The sequence below is a fragment of the Capricornis sumatraensis genome, chromosome 10, assembly GCF_032405125.1.
Source record: "Capricornis sumatraensis isolate serow.1 chromosome 10, serow.2, whole genome shotgun sequence".
NCBI lineage: Eukaryota > Metazoa > Chordata > Mammalia > Artiodactyla > Bovidae > Capricornis > Capricornis sumatraensis.
In genome coordinates, this window is record NC_091078.1 from 28,506,478 (window position 1) to 28,524,538 (window position 18,061).

Consider the following 18,061-nt stretch of genomic DNA (forward strand, 5'->3'; position numbering starts at 1 on the left):
TCCATTTTGTATTTAGGTTCTTAAGTTTTCAATAAATTATCTTTAATTGCTCTACTAAAGTGTATCCTTTTCATAGGTCTTAAGTTCATGATTTTTGCATCTAATTCTGGTCTTCCACCTGACTCAGTTTTGTTGTCATCTGTAAGTGTCCATTTCAGCATCATGATTATAATTTGGGAAGCATCAGTGTGTCAGGTATTACACCAGTGGCTGAGAACCTCAGTTCACCTAATGCTCATGACATTAGGAAATCAGGGTTCTGTAATTCCCGCTTAACGGATGAGGAAGCTGAGGCACAGATGGTGCAGATAACTTGCCTAAAATCACATAAAATGGCCAGAAAGAGGGGAGACAAGGACTCAACCTCCCATGCACCCAAAGCAGGATTTCCCGGCTCCCCCACTGTAGTATTTGGGGCTGAATAATTCTTTGTTGCAGGGGCCGTCCTGTGCGTTGTAGTATGTTTAGCAGCATCTCTGGCCTCTGCCTACCTGAAGCCAATAGCACCTCCCTCCACCCCATTGGGATAACTAAAAATGCCTCCAGACATTGCCAGATGTTTTAGGGCCAGTATTTAAGAATCACTGGAAACATGGCAAGTCAGGCTTTTGCCATGTTATACTGATAAAACCACAGAATTTTAAGGCTGAATTTTAAAAAGATTGATTTTTGCAGTCATCACACCTGGATAATCATCAGAATTGGAGATGTTTAAAGACTTTCATTTCCCACCCAAGACCTTCAAAAAATCAGCATTTTCCTGCTGGGGGACAGGTATCTATTTTAAGTCTCTTCACAGTGTAGGCTCAGACCTTAACCTCACCACACATCTTTTCCTTGAATCACTCCATTCTGTTCCTGCCAAATAGTTCTCCATCCTCGGGTTTAACACCTCCTGTGATGCTGTTATCCATGTTCAGATGGTCCTAACTGTGCAAAAGCACAGTTCTCCTTAACACTGTTCCTTCTATACCGTTTATCTAATATTATCCAAATTATCCTTTGTCCTCTCCTTCTATACCTTTATCTCATATTATCTAAATTATCATTTTTCTTACATCAAATGAATTAAACATGTACTGAGTCCCAGTTATGTATCAGGCCCCACTCTGAACATTTTTTTAAATTTATTTTTTATTGAAGGATAATTGCTTTACAGAATTTTGTTGTTTTCTATCAAACCTCAACATGAATCAGCCATAGGTGTACATATATCCCCTCCCTTTTGAACCTCCCTCCCATCTCCTGCCCCATGCCACCCCTCTAGATTGATACAGAGCCCCTGTTTGAGTTTCCTGAGCGATACAGTAAATTCCTATTTTACATATGGTAATATGTTTCCATGTTATTCTTTCCATACATCTCACCCTCTCCTCCCCTCTCCGCATGTCCATAATTCTATTTTCTATGTTTGTTAGTCCATTGTTGCCGGTAAATAAACTCTTCAGTACCATTTTTCTAGATTCCATAAATATGCATTAGAATATGATATTTATCTTTCTCTTTCTAACTCACTTCACTCTGTATAACAGGTTCTAGGTTCATTCACCTCATTAGAACTGATTCAAATGCATTCCTTTTTATGGCTGAGTAATATTCCGTTGTGTGTATGTACCACAACTTCTTTATCCATTCATCTGTCGATGGACATCTAGGTTGCTTCCATCTTCTAGCTCTTGTAAATAGTGCTGCAGTGAACAATGGGATACATGTGTCTCTTTCAATTTTGGTTTCCTCAGGGTATATGCCTAGGAGTGGGATTGCTGGGTCATATGGTGGTTTTATTCCTAGTTTTTTAAGGAATCTCCATCCATCTTCCGTAGAGCCTATATCAGTTTACATCCACACCAACAGTGCAAGAGTGTTCCCTTTTCTCCACACCCTCTATTGTTTGTAGACTTTTTGATGATGGCCATTCTGACCGGTGTGAGGTGATATCTCATTGTATTTTGATTTACATTTCTCTAATAATGAGTGATGTTGAACATCTTTTCATGTGTTTGTTAGCCATCTGTATGTCTTCTTTGGAGAAATGTCTGGTTAGGTCTTTTTGATTGTCTGGTTAGGTCTTTCTGTTCTTCTGGCAGAATGGTATGAGCTGCTTGCATATTTTGGAAATTAATCCTTTGTCAGTTGTTTCATTTGCTATTATTTTCTCCCATTCTGAGGGTTGTCCTTTCATCTTGCTTATAGTTTCCTTTGCTGTGCAAAAGCTTTTACGTTTAATCAGGTCCCACTTGTTTACTTTTGTTTTTATTTCCGTTACTCTGTGAGGTGGCTCATAGAAGATCTTGCTCTGATTGAGCATTTTTATAACCATGGCTGTTAAGACCATTATCAACTCATTTTTAAAAATTACCATCTAACTAGTTTTCTCAGTTTAACAACAGACTTACTCAAAAGAGCAATCACAGTACATTAACATCTTGCATGGTTGGCCACCCGTCCAGCTGGTGCAGGGAAGCAGTCCACGCTGCAGTTTGTGGGGGCTCCTGTTTGGGGGAAGCAGGGCTGCCAACAGCTTTACCTCTGCCTCTTCACTCCTCACCCAGCAACCCTCTTTAAACCTTTTTTGATGGTTTCGGAAATATTACAAAATAGTGTGCATGCTAAGTCACTTCATTTGTGTCTGACTCTTTGAGACAGTATGGACTGGAGCCCACCAGACTCCTCTGTCCATGGGAATCTCCAGGCAAGAATACTGGAGCAGGTTGCCACACTCTCCTCCTATCCCAAGGATCGGATCCACGTCTCTTGCATCTCCTGCATTGGGAAGGAGGGTTCTTTACCACTAGCACCACCTGGGAAGCTGTCTCCAAGGTAGCTCCTCATCTTAATAAAATCATTCTCTACCATATGCTCCAGATTCTTCTCAGGAAGAAAGAATTTTTTTTTTTAATTCTGCTTTATAGTGCTTCTCTTAAGAAGATATTTTTAATGAATTTGATTAATAAAAATTCCTGAATGAATATAAATACAATTTCAACAAGATATCAGAATTCACACAGTTCACTCTTCTTTAAAGTCAGATAGTCTTTTCTGCTTGCACTTTGGATCCTCCTCTGAGTCACCAGGATAGTTTAGAACCTATAGGATTTTTTTAAATTAATTTATTTTTTATTGAAGGATAATTGCTTTATAGAATTTTGCTATTTACTGTCGAAAAGAGATCTTGGATCTTTGGAAGATTGTAATGGACATTATTGCAAAGGCTGGTTTTGCCAGAATGTGTAAGGTTAAACCTGCAGGTGCCCAGTTCTTTAGGGGGTCAACATGAGTAGCTAGTGAATTTAGATTATATGCCAGCAGCCCTGACTCGCCTGGATGGAGCTCCAGTAGTCAGATTGTGTTTAGAGAAAACCAAGGAGAAAATAACACGTTAACCGGGATAAACCGTTTGGGGTCAAAATAACAATCTGGTGTTTTTGTACTTGTGTGAGATATAAAAAGAAAAGTTGAGTTTCAGTTCGGCTTCGTAGGAACTTCCAAACTTCTGGCTTAGGCTCGGGCACCTCCATAAGAGCGCCTGGGCCAAGGGAAAACTGCCTGACTCCTTCCCATCTTTGATTGCTCTGGAGAACCCTGATGTCTCAAATGTGGTATCCCCTGTCTTCTTCCAGAGTTTTATAAATGGACGCTGACATGGACTACGAAAGACCCAACGTGGAAACCATCAAGTGCGTGGTTGTGGGAGACAATGCCGTGGGGAAGACACGCTTGATCTGCGCCAGAGCATGTAATACAACGCTGACACAGTACCAGCTGCTGGCTACCCACGTCCCCACCGTGTGGGCCATTGACCAGTACCGAGTCTGCCAGGAGGTGAGAGATGGGGTTTCTTTAGAGTCCTAAGGACACGTCAGTGCTGTCGCCAGTCTGATTTTGATTCATTTGGGAGATATGTTTATTTATTTGATTTTTTTAAATTGAAGTCTAGTTGATTTACAGTGTTGTGTTACTTCTTGCTATAGAGCAAAGAGATTCAGTTATATATATATATATGTTGACATTTTTTATATTCTTTTCCATTATGGCTTGTTGTAGGCTATGGAATATACCCAGATTTTTAAAAAGCAGAGGAAGAACTTAACTTAAGGGTTCAAGACAGAACTCCCCTTTTTCATGCAGCAAGAGAAAACAAAAGGAGAAAGCTGATTTGGTGTATGGCTCTGGTATCCTGAGTGAGGGTTTTTAGGGCACATGGTTCCAGGAAGAAAAGTAGGACTTAACTAAGTCCTGTTAGCTGGAAGGAGAAAACTAAATGCAAGTGAATCTCGGGGGCTTTGAGGGCTGATGAGCTAGGCATTCTTCCCCTGGGGAACTTCTGATCTACAGCGAATTGGTGCCCTCTCTCTCCTGCAGGTCTTGGAACGTTCCCGGGATGTCGTTGATGAAGTGAGCGTTTCTCTCAGGCTTTGGGACACTTTTGGAGATCATCACAAAGACAGGCGTTTTGCATATGGCAGGTAAACCAAGACCGGTGCAGTTCAGTCCAACTTGAATACAATTTCCTCTCCCCACCCCATCTCTGCTTCATGAATCAACAAAAACCACATCATATGGCCTTGAAATGTGTTGGTTTCTGCACTGTGTCTTAAAAAAGAAAAAAAAAAAAAAAAAGACATTGTTTCCTGATGTCAAGAAAAGCAGTCTTCATAGCCACTTGGTTCCTCCCAGGAAATACTTTATTTAAAACAACCGGTGCTAGTTAAATTGAATGTCTGCTTGATGAGGATTCTGTTGTATGTGCCAACCTTGGGCTGCTTTGATTGTTTCCCTGAATAATACTTTATTTGCCTGCTCTTAAAATGTTTTAAGTTTATTTAGCAGCTGGCCACCCCTCTTCAGAAGGTCTCTTTGGTCTTTTGATGACCATTCTACAGAGTCTGATGTTACTTGCTTTGGGCTTTGCTGTCTGAAAAGTCTGTTATCTTTATTTGAAGGTCATTTTTTAAAAGAAACAAAAATATCTCTGAAATCATTCACAAAGGTACATTTCCAAAATCAACTGAAGCATTAATGCCTATTTTTCATTAAAAAAAATAATAATAAAGAGGAGGAAAAAATCCACTGAAGGAAAGATAAATCTAGAAGGACAGTAATATGAGTGGGGACAAGGTCAAAGAACCGTAAAATATTTAGCAACTTCTCCTTGTCACCATAACTCCGTCGGCATCTCCAGGACTCCAGCTGTCTTAAAGTCCCTCTCAGTGCATCGGTTAGAACTGTCAAAATCCAGATGAGGAAGAGATTTCCTTACCTCTTACTCATAAGTAAAGGCATGTCTTTTCAAGTTTAGAATTTAGATCTTTTTTAACATAAAACATCATGCTACCTTACAGGATTGCATTAGTTAGATATCCCCAAACACTGAGTTTACTCCTTGGTATTGAGATAAGCATTTCTGAAAGGACCTCTCTTTCTTCAAGCCTGTGGCTTTCATAAGCCTCTGAACTCATACTGGCACTTACCCAAGTGGTCTGGAATACTGAATAAACTGCTAAAAGGGTTTGCCCTACTCCTTTCACTCATTCACCCACTGAAATAATCTGCAGCTTAGGCCAGTTTATTCAAGGGGAGAAAGAAGTATATAGAAGTAAAAGTTTGATTTTAATGTCCCCTTGAACAGAAACTTTTGAACTTAATATCCAGCATAGATAATACATTTCTTCTTGAGTTTCCTAGTTTGTTTTTCTTTGCTTTATGTGATGTTCTTGATTCTGATCTTAGTTGCCATTTGGGTTTTTTTCTGTTATCTCATTATTATACACACACAAAAATAATAATCAATGAACCTGCTTTATAAGTACTATGCTATCAGATTTTATAATACCTGTGGTTTTAAGGAAGCATAATTAAATGATGACTGGAAGCAAAGTACGAAAAAATACATAGATTTCAAACGACTGTTTGTACCCCAGCTTCTAAAAAGGTATGGTGAATGAAAATGAACTTACTGAGATACTGGGTTTAGCTTCTGTAGGCAATCTCGACAGCTCAGTGGCTTATTGCCACTTGAAATTTATGTATTTGAGGTGATGAATTTTAACTTCACTCCACCATGTAAAACTGGTCTTTTGGTAATATAAGGGCTACTTCATTACCATGTGAGGTTCCTGCTTAGGGCTGACTCAATGGCACAGTGACCTTCATAGATCTGATATCGACAAGCATCTACACTGGGCCTCATCCAGCTTCCTGATATATCTGGGGTCACTTTACATGTCATGCCTGTGCTTGGTCACTCCCAACAAAAATAAGCTGGTCTCCCACGTGACCCTGTCAGTACACAGTGCATTGTTCTGCTCCTTTATCTGTAGTGTTTAGTTCCATCAACTGTAACCCATCCACTGCCCCCTTTGCTGGAAACAGGACGTGCTTTCCAAGCCAAGTCTGATTCTTTGAGCAACACGGAGGGACTCAGGAAACCCTCCCATGCTTCTGGCTAAGCTCTTCAAGGGCCTCACTTTATGTGCAGGTTTGTGCCTTGTATCTCCTCTCTCTTTTCCTATTCTCCACAGCCTCTAGGCTTCCTGCCACAGACCCTGCCACTGGTCAAGAACAGAAAGCAGAGCTGTTCTGTCCCAGATTACAGAATCTCTGCGTAAACACTAAATATGTTGTACCACGTTGATATAGCACCAAAAAATTGCGTCTTATGGCCAGGTCTGATAGTAGAAGCCTCTTTTGCTCAGCACAGGGCTCTGACCGCTGTATTTCGTTGCTGTGCAAGGGCTGTTTTATTTTCTGTGTAGCTTCCATTTTTAGCTCCCTATCATTTGCGCAGGAGAAAAATCATAATTACAGTTTTTGACATTCCATTTGGTTTGCAGACCTGTTTTTTGACTGGTGTTTCTACTATACTTAGTGTGAATTACAAGTCGGTGGGATGTGATATATTCCTTAGACTTGGAAATGTATTTGGAACCTTTTAAAAATAACTCATTTGATTCTTAGGGTGACAGTGAGAGAAAGCAGATTCATACCAAGATGCCTTAGGCCTCGCCTTTAGTTTCCTTTGCTCCTTAGCACCAAGCTGGTCAACGAGTTACCACATCAAGCCTTCTTTGGCCTAAACAAGTTCTAGTTTGCAGAGTGGGCCTGGGTGGTGTCAGTCTGCTGACTTGAATTTGCAATTTTCCTAGTGTGGTATAACTACAACCAGAATGTCATAGCTCTTATTATGACTTAAAGGTAACTAGTCAACTAATTTTTTTAGCCAATTACATTAATAGCTCTAATTCATCAAAGCCCTACAGTGTGTCAGTCAAAATATTAGGTGCTTTGCCAGCACTAGTTTAGTTAATCCTTCCAGGAACTCTGGGAGGCAGAGATTATCTCCAGGTCACAGTTGAGGAGGGAGTTGAATTCTTTTCTCATAACCTGCCCAATTGTGAGTTTCAAAACCAGATTCAAATTCAGCTCTGCCTGAGTCCTGGCTCCCACGCTTTCCATTGTGATAAGCTACATCGACCTCATTTTAAACAGAATGAAACTGAAATCACCCCTCTCTCCAACACACACACACGCTGATGGACTGGGTATTCTTTTGCTCTTTATATTTTTACAATGGCTAGAATGAGAAGAGATCTCAAAAAATCATCTGGCCGATCCCTTTTCTCCAGGAAGGGAGATCATCCATCCGAGAAAAAGGTAGTGATGGGAGTCCTTCTATTGGACGGACATGAAAGGCAGCAGAGTAGCATCAGTATCCTGACCCTTATCTAACATGTTTGAAATCTTTCAAACCCTCCTTCTCTGGAGCGAATGACTCCATCTCTCTAGTAGCCTTTCTTCTTCCTACTGCCTACTTTCTACCCACTTTTGGATGAACTTTGGAAGCTCTTTCCTGGATCTTTTAAAATGTCAAGAACAAAACTGTACATCATAACCATGACTGTAATCAGCTGCTCTTTTTTGGCAAGAAAAGAAAGAAGGCTCTTTTTAAAGGGATATCACTCAAGAGTTTTCCCTTAGAAATATTATAAGGAAGTACTCACACTTAGGTGCCTGGCACTGAAATGCAGGCAAGTAGGGTGGGCTTTGCCTTCAACAGGATGCCTAGGCCCCCTCTATAGTCACACACACATAAATAATTACCAATATTATTGTTCTCTTTCCTTGAAAACCTTCACCATTGCTCTGTCTTGGGGTCAGATAGCCTTTAAACACACAAAGCTTATGGGGCTGGAGGTGGTGATAACAGCAGGTACAATTTAATAAGAGCTCCCCACAAGCCAGGTCTGTGCTCTGCGTATCTTGTTGCCATGCCATTCTTGCGGTGACCCTGTAAAGTAGGCTCATTTCACAGCTGAGCTAGCAGGCACAGAAAGGGGCCAAGGTCAGAGGGGTAGGAAAGAGTGGTACTCAACTTTTCCTGGTAGTTCTTTCTGGCTCCAAACCCTGTTTCCTCCCTTTCCCCCAGGCTGTAGTGGCTGCTGATGATGATTGATGACCAACTTTATATTTATTCTCAGTCCAGTCTAATTATTGCATTATTCTCTGTGGACATGGAAGACTAGTGTTCACCATCTCTCCCCAGCTGTAACTAATATTCTGTTGTTCCTCTTAAGTTCTTTAATATGTAGCTAATAACTTAATTCTCTTTATTACATCAATGAGTGGCTAAACAGGAGTCCTTTCATTTCCAGGAAAAAGCCTACATCCAAGCACACTCTCCCAGAGTGAGTGGGACCCTTGAGTACTTTATTTGGCATGCTTTCTCCCCACAGCTGAACACAGGCATGCAGAATCACTGTATTTGCCCTTACACCAAAGAGTTTCCAGGCATATTTTCAGTCCATTTGGAACTCATTTATTATACAGATTATTCTTACACACTGATTTTTCTCAAGTGTTTTTTAGGCCCAGTGAGAAGTACAGTACGTGTTTTAAATAATAACATCAATCAGAGCGATGGTTTCTGTTTGTCTGTTGCGATAAGATGGCTCTAGTTTCACACTGAAGGCCAGGTTATGAGATACAGCATTAATGCATCCCATCTTGAATGCTTGGTTGATGCCCTTTAAAAAAATTCAGGACTGTGGGTGACCAGTGTTTATGTCTTTGTCTGGGATTGTCTGTACTTGTGGTTAAAGGCAAGGGAAAAAGTAAGAAACAACTCATGTGCCTCGATAAAGTATTTTTGAAGTAGCTCTCATTGTCCGTGGCATATTCTAATTGCTGGGCCAGAACTAACATTCTAATGATGATTTCAGTATGGCAAACAGCCTGTTGGACGGAGAAACATATCCAGTCGAGGCAGACCAGGGCCAGAGCAAGGGTGAGGCATGTAAGGCACTCACCTTGGGTGTAAAATGTAAATAATAATAAAGGTCAGATCACTGTTAACTGATCTTCTCTTTCTGTCTCAGGCTCAGCATGGCAAATGTTACTGGTCCTGACTTTATTTAAAATTTTTGTATTTTGTTCATCATGGATTTTTTTTTTAACCTTAATTTTTATTTTTGGAAAAATATGGGTCATCTGGATTACTGAGGTTTGGGGTACCTCCTCAAATTTTTCACCTGAGGCTAGTGCTTCACTCTTTACCCAAGTCCTGACCCTGAAGATGGACTTTATAAATGGATAACAAAGCAGCAAAGGGAGGAAAGTTACCAGTGTGTATACTTTATAGAAAAGTCATCCAAACCACACTTCTAAATGTGTGGTCTAGAGGGATCTCAGAAAATTACTGCAGCTTGTTTCCCAAAGAGAGTTAGTCCTGCTGTGAAATAAAGGACTAGACGAAGTCTTGCCTGGGTTATAGAAAATGGTAGAAAGACATTAGAAGAGCAGCTAGTTGGACCAAGGGAGGGGAATAGTTATTCCCTAAGAGTTTAGACTAAAACTGCTTGTTCCTGTAGGCTTCCCAGGTGGCGCAGTAGTAAAGAATCCACCTGCCAGTATAGGAGACATAAGTGAAGCTGGTTTTATTCCGGGGTTGGGAAGACCCCCAGGATGAGGAAGTGGCTGCCCACTCCAGCATTCTTGCCTGGAAAATTCCCTGGACAGAGGAGCCTGGCAGGCTATAGTCCACGGGGTCGCAGAAAATCGGGCACGAATGGACCACTGAGCACTCAGCACAGCTAGCGCTCATGCTGGAGTGTGCCGAAGCTGCTGGCTATCTGATGTCGGAGATCTGGGGAGAGGTGAGTCAGCAGGCTTTAGCCAGTACCTGAGTGATTAGAAGGAAGCTACGCTTTGGTAAACACTGCCACAGAAATATCGTAATGCTCTTTACCTCAGCCAAATGGGAAGACTCTTACGAAGATTAGAGAGAGAAATTTTGAGTGAAGGAAACCAGGGGGGAAAGAGCACACATTGTGTGTGATTCCATTGCTGTAAAATTCCAGAAAATGGCGTGTAATCTATAGTGACAAAAAAATGAATCACTGGTTGCCTGGGACAGAGGAGGGAGGGAAAAATGGATTACCAAAGGACACTTTGGGGGTGACAGAAATGTTTATTTTCTTGATTGAGATGACAGACTCAGGAGTGTATACCTATGTCAAAACTAATCACATTGAGCACTTTAAGTATACAAAGCTTCTGTGTGCTAAGTCACTTCATTTGTGTCCAAATATTTGTGACCCTATGGACTGTAGCCCACCAGTCTCCACTGTCCATGGGATTCTCCAAGCAGGAATCCTGGAGTTGGTTGCCATTTCCTCCTCCAGGAGGTCTTCCCAACCCAGGGATCAAACACATCTCTTATGACGGCTGCACTGGCAGGCGGATTATTTACCATGAGCACTCCCTGGTGGCTCAGACGGTAAAGCGTCTGCCTGCAATGCGGGAGCTGCTGCTAAGTCTCTTGAGTCGTGTCCAACTCTGTGCGACCCCAGAGAGGGCAGCCCACCAGGCTCCCCCATCCCTGGGACTCTCCAGGCAAGAGTACTGGAGTGGGTTGCCATTGCCTTCTCGAGCAATGCGGGAGACCCGGGTTCAATTCCTGGGTGGGGAAGATCCCCTGGAGAAGGAAATGGCAATCCACTCCAGCACTCTCGCCTGGAAAATCCCATGCACGGAGGAGCCTGATAGGCTACAGTCCATGGGGTCTCACAGTCAGACACGACTGAGCGACTTCACTTTCACTTTCACCAACCACCTGGGAAGCCCCATCCAGAGTTTAGTGTATTTCAATTGTAGCTCAGTAATTTTTTTTAGATAAAATATTTTTATGGGAATCGAAGTAGTCTATGGTATGTGAGGAAATTTTCATGGCTGACAATATATGTTTTGATTATTTATAGAACTTAAACTTAGTTCTCATTGAAAATATAAATGATTTGTATGAACTTTAGCGGGGAAAAATATAAGACCAGATTCTTAATAGCTGAATATAGGAAATGAGATAGTTCTGGCACCTCCAAGCTAATGTTGTCCCCAAACCAGGCCGGACCCCTTTTCCCAGGGATAGAACCGTCAACTGTGTGGATCATAATCCAACCAAGAGGTCTGTGTCTTTGACTTTGATTCTGTAGCTTTTTTCTGAGAAGGTACGTTTGTCCAGGTTCCCTGTAATAACCAAATAAAGTATACCACGTTCCCTGAAAGTTTTCCATTTCTCCATCAAATAGTAACAATTTTGTCTATCATGGTCAGTTCTTTCTGGAACCAGAGAATGGTGTAAGGCCAAGTGAAAAAGGAGGGGGTATAGTCAGCTGCACCTTCAGAACTCCCCCTTTTTCCCAGATCTGTGAATTTGTAAATTGGGCGGGGCGGGGGGGGATGCCTTTTCTGAATGAGTATTCTTAAACAGAGAATTGCATGTATTAACACTAATGTTTTTCCAGCTATAGTTTGTTTCTCCTCTGGGTATCATTTCCAAGCTCTTTATAAGAATTATTTTAAAATATAACTGTATACTTACCTTTTTAATCCATTTACCCATAGAGGAGGGCATTAAGTAAAACAATTGAAGGTGGATTATTACGGCTTTGTGCTAATCCAAAACAGAAAAATATGTTAGACTAAATGTATACAAGTAATTTAAAATTTTTAATGTAGTAGAAACGTATGGATTCTGTACTGAAGCACTCAAGCACAGGATTGCAGTGATGCCAGATCACCCGGCACACAGAAGATACATCTGTATCACCCCAACCGACTGTCCCCCATTGTCCTTCCTGCTCTGAGCTGGTACATCTTTTATTGTAACCAGAAGACAAAATATCAGAGGAGCTGGGATTCCTGTGCCCAACCCAGTACTGTGCCCAGGATGAAAATGTCCTTGGGAAACAGCAGTGCCAGATGAGATAGGAACAGGGCTTGACTGATGACTGGGGTCACTTGTGTTCCAGGACCTGGAAGGATGCTGGCTGCTGCCCAAACACTGGTCAGATGGCTGGGAAAAATGGTCCTTTGTGGTTGAGCCCAGGAAAACATTTGTGGACCCAAAAGATCCCACAGACTTATGAATAATGAGGCTGCTGAGCTGGGTAAAGAGATGAGGAGCGTATGCGCTGTTCAACACATTAACGTCATGTGTTCTGCCTTCTTTTTACCTTTTCTCTGTTACTACTTAATAACTGCAAGCTCGACATGTTGGGTCAAATACAGCTAAGTATGTTGCCTGCTCATCATGGACAAAGAGAAAACAAAAAGTTTGTGATGTTTCTAATACCAGAATCTTCCAATGAAAAAAATGTATTTCAGCCTGCACAGTTTTCCCACATAAAATAGGTGGTAAGAAGAAAGAGACTGCTGAGTAATTCTGCAGTATCTTCAGAGGATAACTCTATTACCATCTTTCAGCAGTTCCATATCAATGAGCTGATAAGCCAAAGGGAAAGATCTCTTGTTGAGAATGTCCTGCCATTCTTATTACAGGATAAGAGTGTCCTGCCATTCAATATACAGGATATATATTTGGTGACTTTTGAAACCATAAACCATATTTGTCTGACAATAATTGGGACTTTATGGTTTACAAACCACTTTCACAGATATTTTTCTTGGTGAATCTTAACAGCAGTCATTATCAGCAACTTTTAATATTGACCATTTATCAGATTTCTAAAATTATTCCACTACTTTGATCTTTCCCCAGAACAGTTACCCCCAGTCTAGAAAATACAGTTAGAAGGATAAAGTACTGAATTACCAAAAAATAAAAAAAATTAGCAAAAATCTCTTTTAAATTCATCACCTTGGTTATCTTTTTATTTCAGTGCTTTTGGAGATTGGGGGAGTTGGTGTGTCTTTTAAAAAAACAAAATGGCCTATGAAATGGAGGATGTTATCTTAACCCTTAATTCTGTGAAAGTAAGCCAGAATTAATCCTGAAAATAACCTGCCCATTTCTTTATATTTCCTTTTTGCTTCTGGATATAATCCTAACTCCTAGAAGAGATCATTAATCCATTTTTATTCTGGAATTATGAAAGTATCCAATTAGGTGGGACAAATAGATTTTTAAGATAAATTCAAATAATTTAAAAATATATATTTAGTGGATAAGCTCTGCTATAGACCAGAGATGATGATATACAGCTGCTGCACGCTCGATCGTGTCTGACTCTTTGTGACCCTACAGACCGTAGCCCACCAGACTCCTTTGTCCATGGGATTTTCCTGGCAAGAATACTGGCATAGCATGGGATGCCATTTCCTCCTCTAGATTATACAGTTATCTTTCGGCAATAATTGTCTAAAGAAATATAATAGCTCACATATCATTTTTTTATTAAAAGTTAAACATACCCTCTAACTGAATTATTTTAGGCCTAAATTTCTTTTAGATTTTGAGTCTGCAGACATACTTGCATCTACATCCTTCAGAATCTGCAAGGCTTTTCTACTTGATAAGCAGTCACTGAGGGCCTCTTTTGTTACAAACACTGTGTTGTGTACCGTGAAAGAGACAAAACAGAATCCCTAAAGATGAAACTAAGAGCAGTGGGGAAAGCCAGCAGCAGAAAGAGTTACAATACAGGGTTAAAATGCTGAACTAAAGATGCCAGTACCAGGAACAGGGAAGAAAGAATTGCTCAGAGCAAAAATTCCAGCATCATTCTCAACTCCTTTTGCTCATGTCCCATACCTGCTCCATCAGCAGACCCCAGTGATTCTACCTTCCACACATTTAACGAACGCACCCACCTCTTTCCACCTGTACTGCTCCCAGGACAAAGTCACCATCCTCTCTCTCTGGATGATTATTTTTTTTAACTGTCCTCTCCTACTGTCTTGTGCCTTCTGACAACCCACCCTTCACCACTATTTAGGAGTTATTACAGCAGTAGGGTGATCCTGTTAAAACATACATTTTTTTCATTCAACTCAAAACCCCTAATCACCTACCAGTTCACTCAGAGTAACAGCCATACACCCATGAGGCCCTCCGTATCTCAGACAGCATTGCCTCTCTGCTCAGTTCCTGCTGTTTTCCCCCCTCACCTTGAGGGAAACACCACAGGAATGTCCTGCCTCAGGACCTTTGCCTTAGATGCTTTCTCTTCCAGTGTTCTTCCCTCAAGATATCAACATGTCAGCTCCTTCACTTCCTTCAGGTCTTTACTGAGACATCACCTTTTCAGTAAGGCCCTCCATCGCCACCTCATTTCAACAGCAACTTCTGCTTTCCAATATTTCTGTCCCCAGTACCCTGCCCACTTTCCTGCAAGCACTGTCACTGTCTAGCATACTAAACATTCTGCCTGTGTTTCTTGCTCATTGTCTCTGTTCTCTGGTAGAATATAAGCGTGACACAGATAAGCATGCTGAGGACAGTGATTTGTGTCTTTAATCGCTGTGTCCCCAGTGTCTGGAAGGGCACCTGCCACGTAGTAGGATATCAGTTAATATTTCTGAGAGAAATGATTGAATGATTGCTTATTGATACTGGACAAGTGACTTGGCAGGTCCTGTGCCTTTATCATTTTACAGAGGCCTGGGGCGAGGCCTGGGTAAAAGTGGTGGGACGATCTTGCTAGTTTACACAGTTTGGTTTCAGAAGTGTCAAGAAGTTTAATCCCAGAGCCCTCCCATCTGGCAGTCTGGCTGACATGTAGGTGCCATTAGGTGTGCAGCTAGCCTTGCTCTTAGGAGAAAATGTCCACCTTTGTGAAGGAAGGCAGCTCCTCAGTCATGCAGCTTCAGAGCAAGCCAGAGAGAAATGAGAATGAGGAGAAGTAGGCAAGGAATTTATTCCTGCAATTGCACCTTCTCCTTTAAGGAAGCCTTTTCTGTATCTGTTTCCTGCTTTCATTGACCAGGAGGTAAATGAGCTTGCTTACACTGTTTCTTTTAATCACTTACTTGTGCTTCACACTGCTTCGTATGCATTCAGCTTGTTCTGATCATTGTGTGAGGTGTAAGAATGCAGACGGTCTCTAACTTACAATGGTCTAACTTATAATTTTTCTGTTTTATGATGGTGCAAAAGTAATACACATTCAGTAGAAAACATACTTTGAATTCTGATCTTTTCCCCAGGTTGGCTATTTCCAAGTACTAGCCCTGCTCCCAGTCAGCCACACAGTCAACAGGGTAAACAATTGATACATTTACAACCATTCTGTACCCAGACAAGCATTCTTCACATTCAGCACAGTATTCAGTATACAGTATTCGGCCTTTTTGTTCATTGATGTTCCCCAACTGTGCGCTAATGTAAATGTTCTGAGCACATCTAGGGTAGGCTCAACAAAGCTATGGAGAAGGCGATGGCACCCAACTCCAGTACTCTTGCCTGGAAAATCCCATGCACAGAGGAGCCTGGTAGGCTGCGGTCCATGGGGTCGCAAAGAGTCGGACACGACTGAGCGACTTCACTTTCACTCTTCACTTTCATGCATTGGAGAAGGAAATGGCAACCCACTCCAGTGTTCTTGCCTTGAGAATCCCGGGGACCGGGGAGCCTGGTGGGCTGCTGTCTATGGGATCGCACAGAGTCTGACACGACTTAGCAGCAGCAGCAATGAAGCTATGATGTTTGGTAGGTTAGGTATATTAAATACATTTTTGATTTATGATATTTTCAATTTATGATGGATTTATGAGGACATAACCCCATCATAAGTCATAGAAAATATTTGTGCACTAAAGGAAGCATAGATTGAAAAATGGGACATCAAGTTTAAAAAAATAGTTGGTTACATTGGATGATAACACAGGCTTTTATATGATCAAGTCATTGGCTTCTGTAATTTTTGCACTATAATGGCAGAACCAACCATTTTTAAGATCGGGTGCTATCTGTCTTAGGATTTGGTGGCATTGGTGGGATGTTGGTATGGCCTTCCTGCACTTATTAGTCCCATTTTTGGAGGGTGGGGGAAGGCTGATTTAAAATATTTGCTTCCTGCTAAACATACAATTATGGGCTTGGGAGAAATAGTTGTGCATGCTAATCACTCCCAAATCTGAATATATTTCAGGGTGTTTTCAGTTTTCCCCACATAACATCTGTACTTAAGAAGCCTCACTGCTCTTGGTAAAGTATTGACTTGATTTCTCTGCTCACATCCAGGGCGCTGCATGTTTCTGCCCTGCTCTCCCCAGATCCCCTGCCAGGCGCTCCCCTAGAGGCCTTTCCATTTTCCATGAGTATGAGTTTACACAGCCATTCATCTCCAGGTGGTTATGTTCACCATCACTGACAACTCCCGCCACATCTCATACACACCGGGCTGCTCCCCTACTAAAACTTTCCACAGCCACGTGTTACACATTCCTTTTTCCTGCCATGCTCCCAGCTGTTTTGTGATGTTTTGATCTGTCTGTTTGCTCAGCGCTGTCAGACTATATGCATGAAAGGTGTATTGTTGATATGAATGGTTTTAAAAACGTTTCTGTAAAGAGCCTACCTCGGTTATTGGGGAGGGAGAAGGAGGTCAGGGACATCTACTTGAGTCTCTGCCAGAAGAAGACTTGTGTATGTTAACAAACAAACCCATTGAAATGTGATCATGATCTCTACCGATAAAGGATATGGGAGTCTCTACTTAGAAATAATAATAGGCAATAGTGACATAAAGACATGGAATCCTACCATAGAAAACATATAAAAGTATATGTTAAGAAGGAGATACTTACAAGAAGATTCAGGTAAACAGAACTGTTAGCTTATTCTTGGTCACCAAGTGTAAGGGTCTTAGCAAGAGACCCAACCAGAACTGGCACACTGGGAAGAGGCCAGTTGGATGGGAGCCTGTGGATGTCCTGCTCACAGCTATCTGGAGGACTAGATGGAGTCTACTGTCCTTTACATTGCCCATGCTGGCCTGGACAATTTTTTTTTTCACTTAAGCAGATAAGAAAACCCAAGGCCCACAGCAAAGCAAGGAAGACAAACTAAGAAGATAGAAAGTACTTTTTTGACAGTAGAGAACATGGACAATTCGTTCCTAATAGAAAATATTTGTTTGCTTCTCTGATCTTTTTCCACTAAGTTTGCTATATTTGAATCTAGATGAGAAAGACTGGCCATGAGAATGGGTTGCATTTAGTGTTTAAAGTCCAGCTTGAAAGAGAAAAAAATATGTATACACACACACACACACACACACACACACACACACACATTATTACCCTAAAAGGAAAAATCCACCTTATGTTTAATAGCAATCTATTTTTTAAAAACTTGATGTAAAAAATTTCACTCTAGGCCCATAGAAATATACAATAAAGAATATAATAATATAGTGCATTCTTTAAAAGTCTGTCTTGGGCCAAGATATGTGGGTAAGTTGCATTTTTTCAGATTTTTTTTCTTTAATCCTCCAACAAAGATTGGCCCCAATTTTGCATACATTCCTTATGTTATCCAAATAATCTTTGCCAATCTTTCGCATGCTATCTTTGGCCAGTGTTCTCCTTGAAATGTAGCAAAAATATAATGTGTTTGCTTTGTTTTGTTTTTGTTTTTTATTACTTATTCTTATAGAAGAAGAACTGCTACAATTGACAGCTTTATCAGCTCAAGCACTCGGGGGATGACCAGGTCTCTCTCTGTCCTCCTCCCTACCTCCCACAGCTCCATTAAACTGTAGGTCTGGAATTGTTTCAACACATATTGATGAATTTACTTCGGATTGTTTCACAGGCATTATTT

At 41.2% G+C, this 18,061-nt stretch overlaps 1 protein-coding gene across 1 annotated transcript in view; it reads left to right on the plus strand.

Annotated features, from left to right (window-relative positions):
* Positions 1 to 3,630: 3,630 nt before the first annotated feature.
* The window catches only part of RHOBTB1 (Rho related BTB domain containing 1), a 40,882-nt gene continuing 26,451 nt past the window's right edge, over positions 3,631 to 18,061 (plus strand). The window contains exons 1-2 of the mRNA XM_068982048.1: positions 3,631 to 3,822; positions 4,363 to 4,466. Coding sequence (XP_068838149.1) covers positions 3,631 to 3,822; positions 4,363 to 4,466 — 296 coding nt within the window. The remainder of the gene's footprint in view (positions 3,823 to 4,362; positions 4,467 to 18,061) is intronic.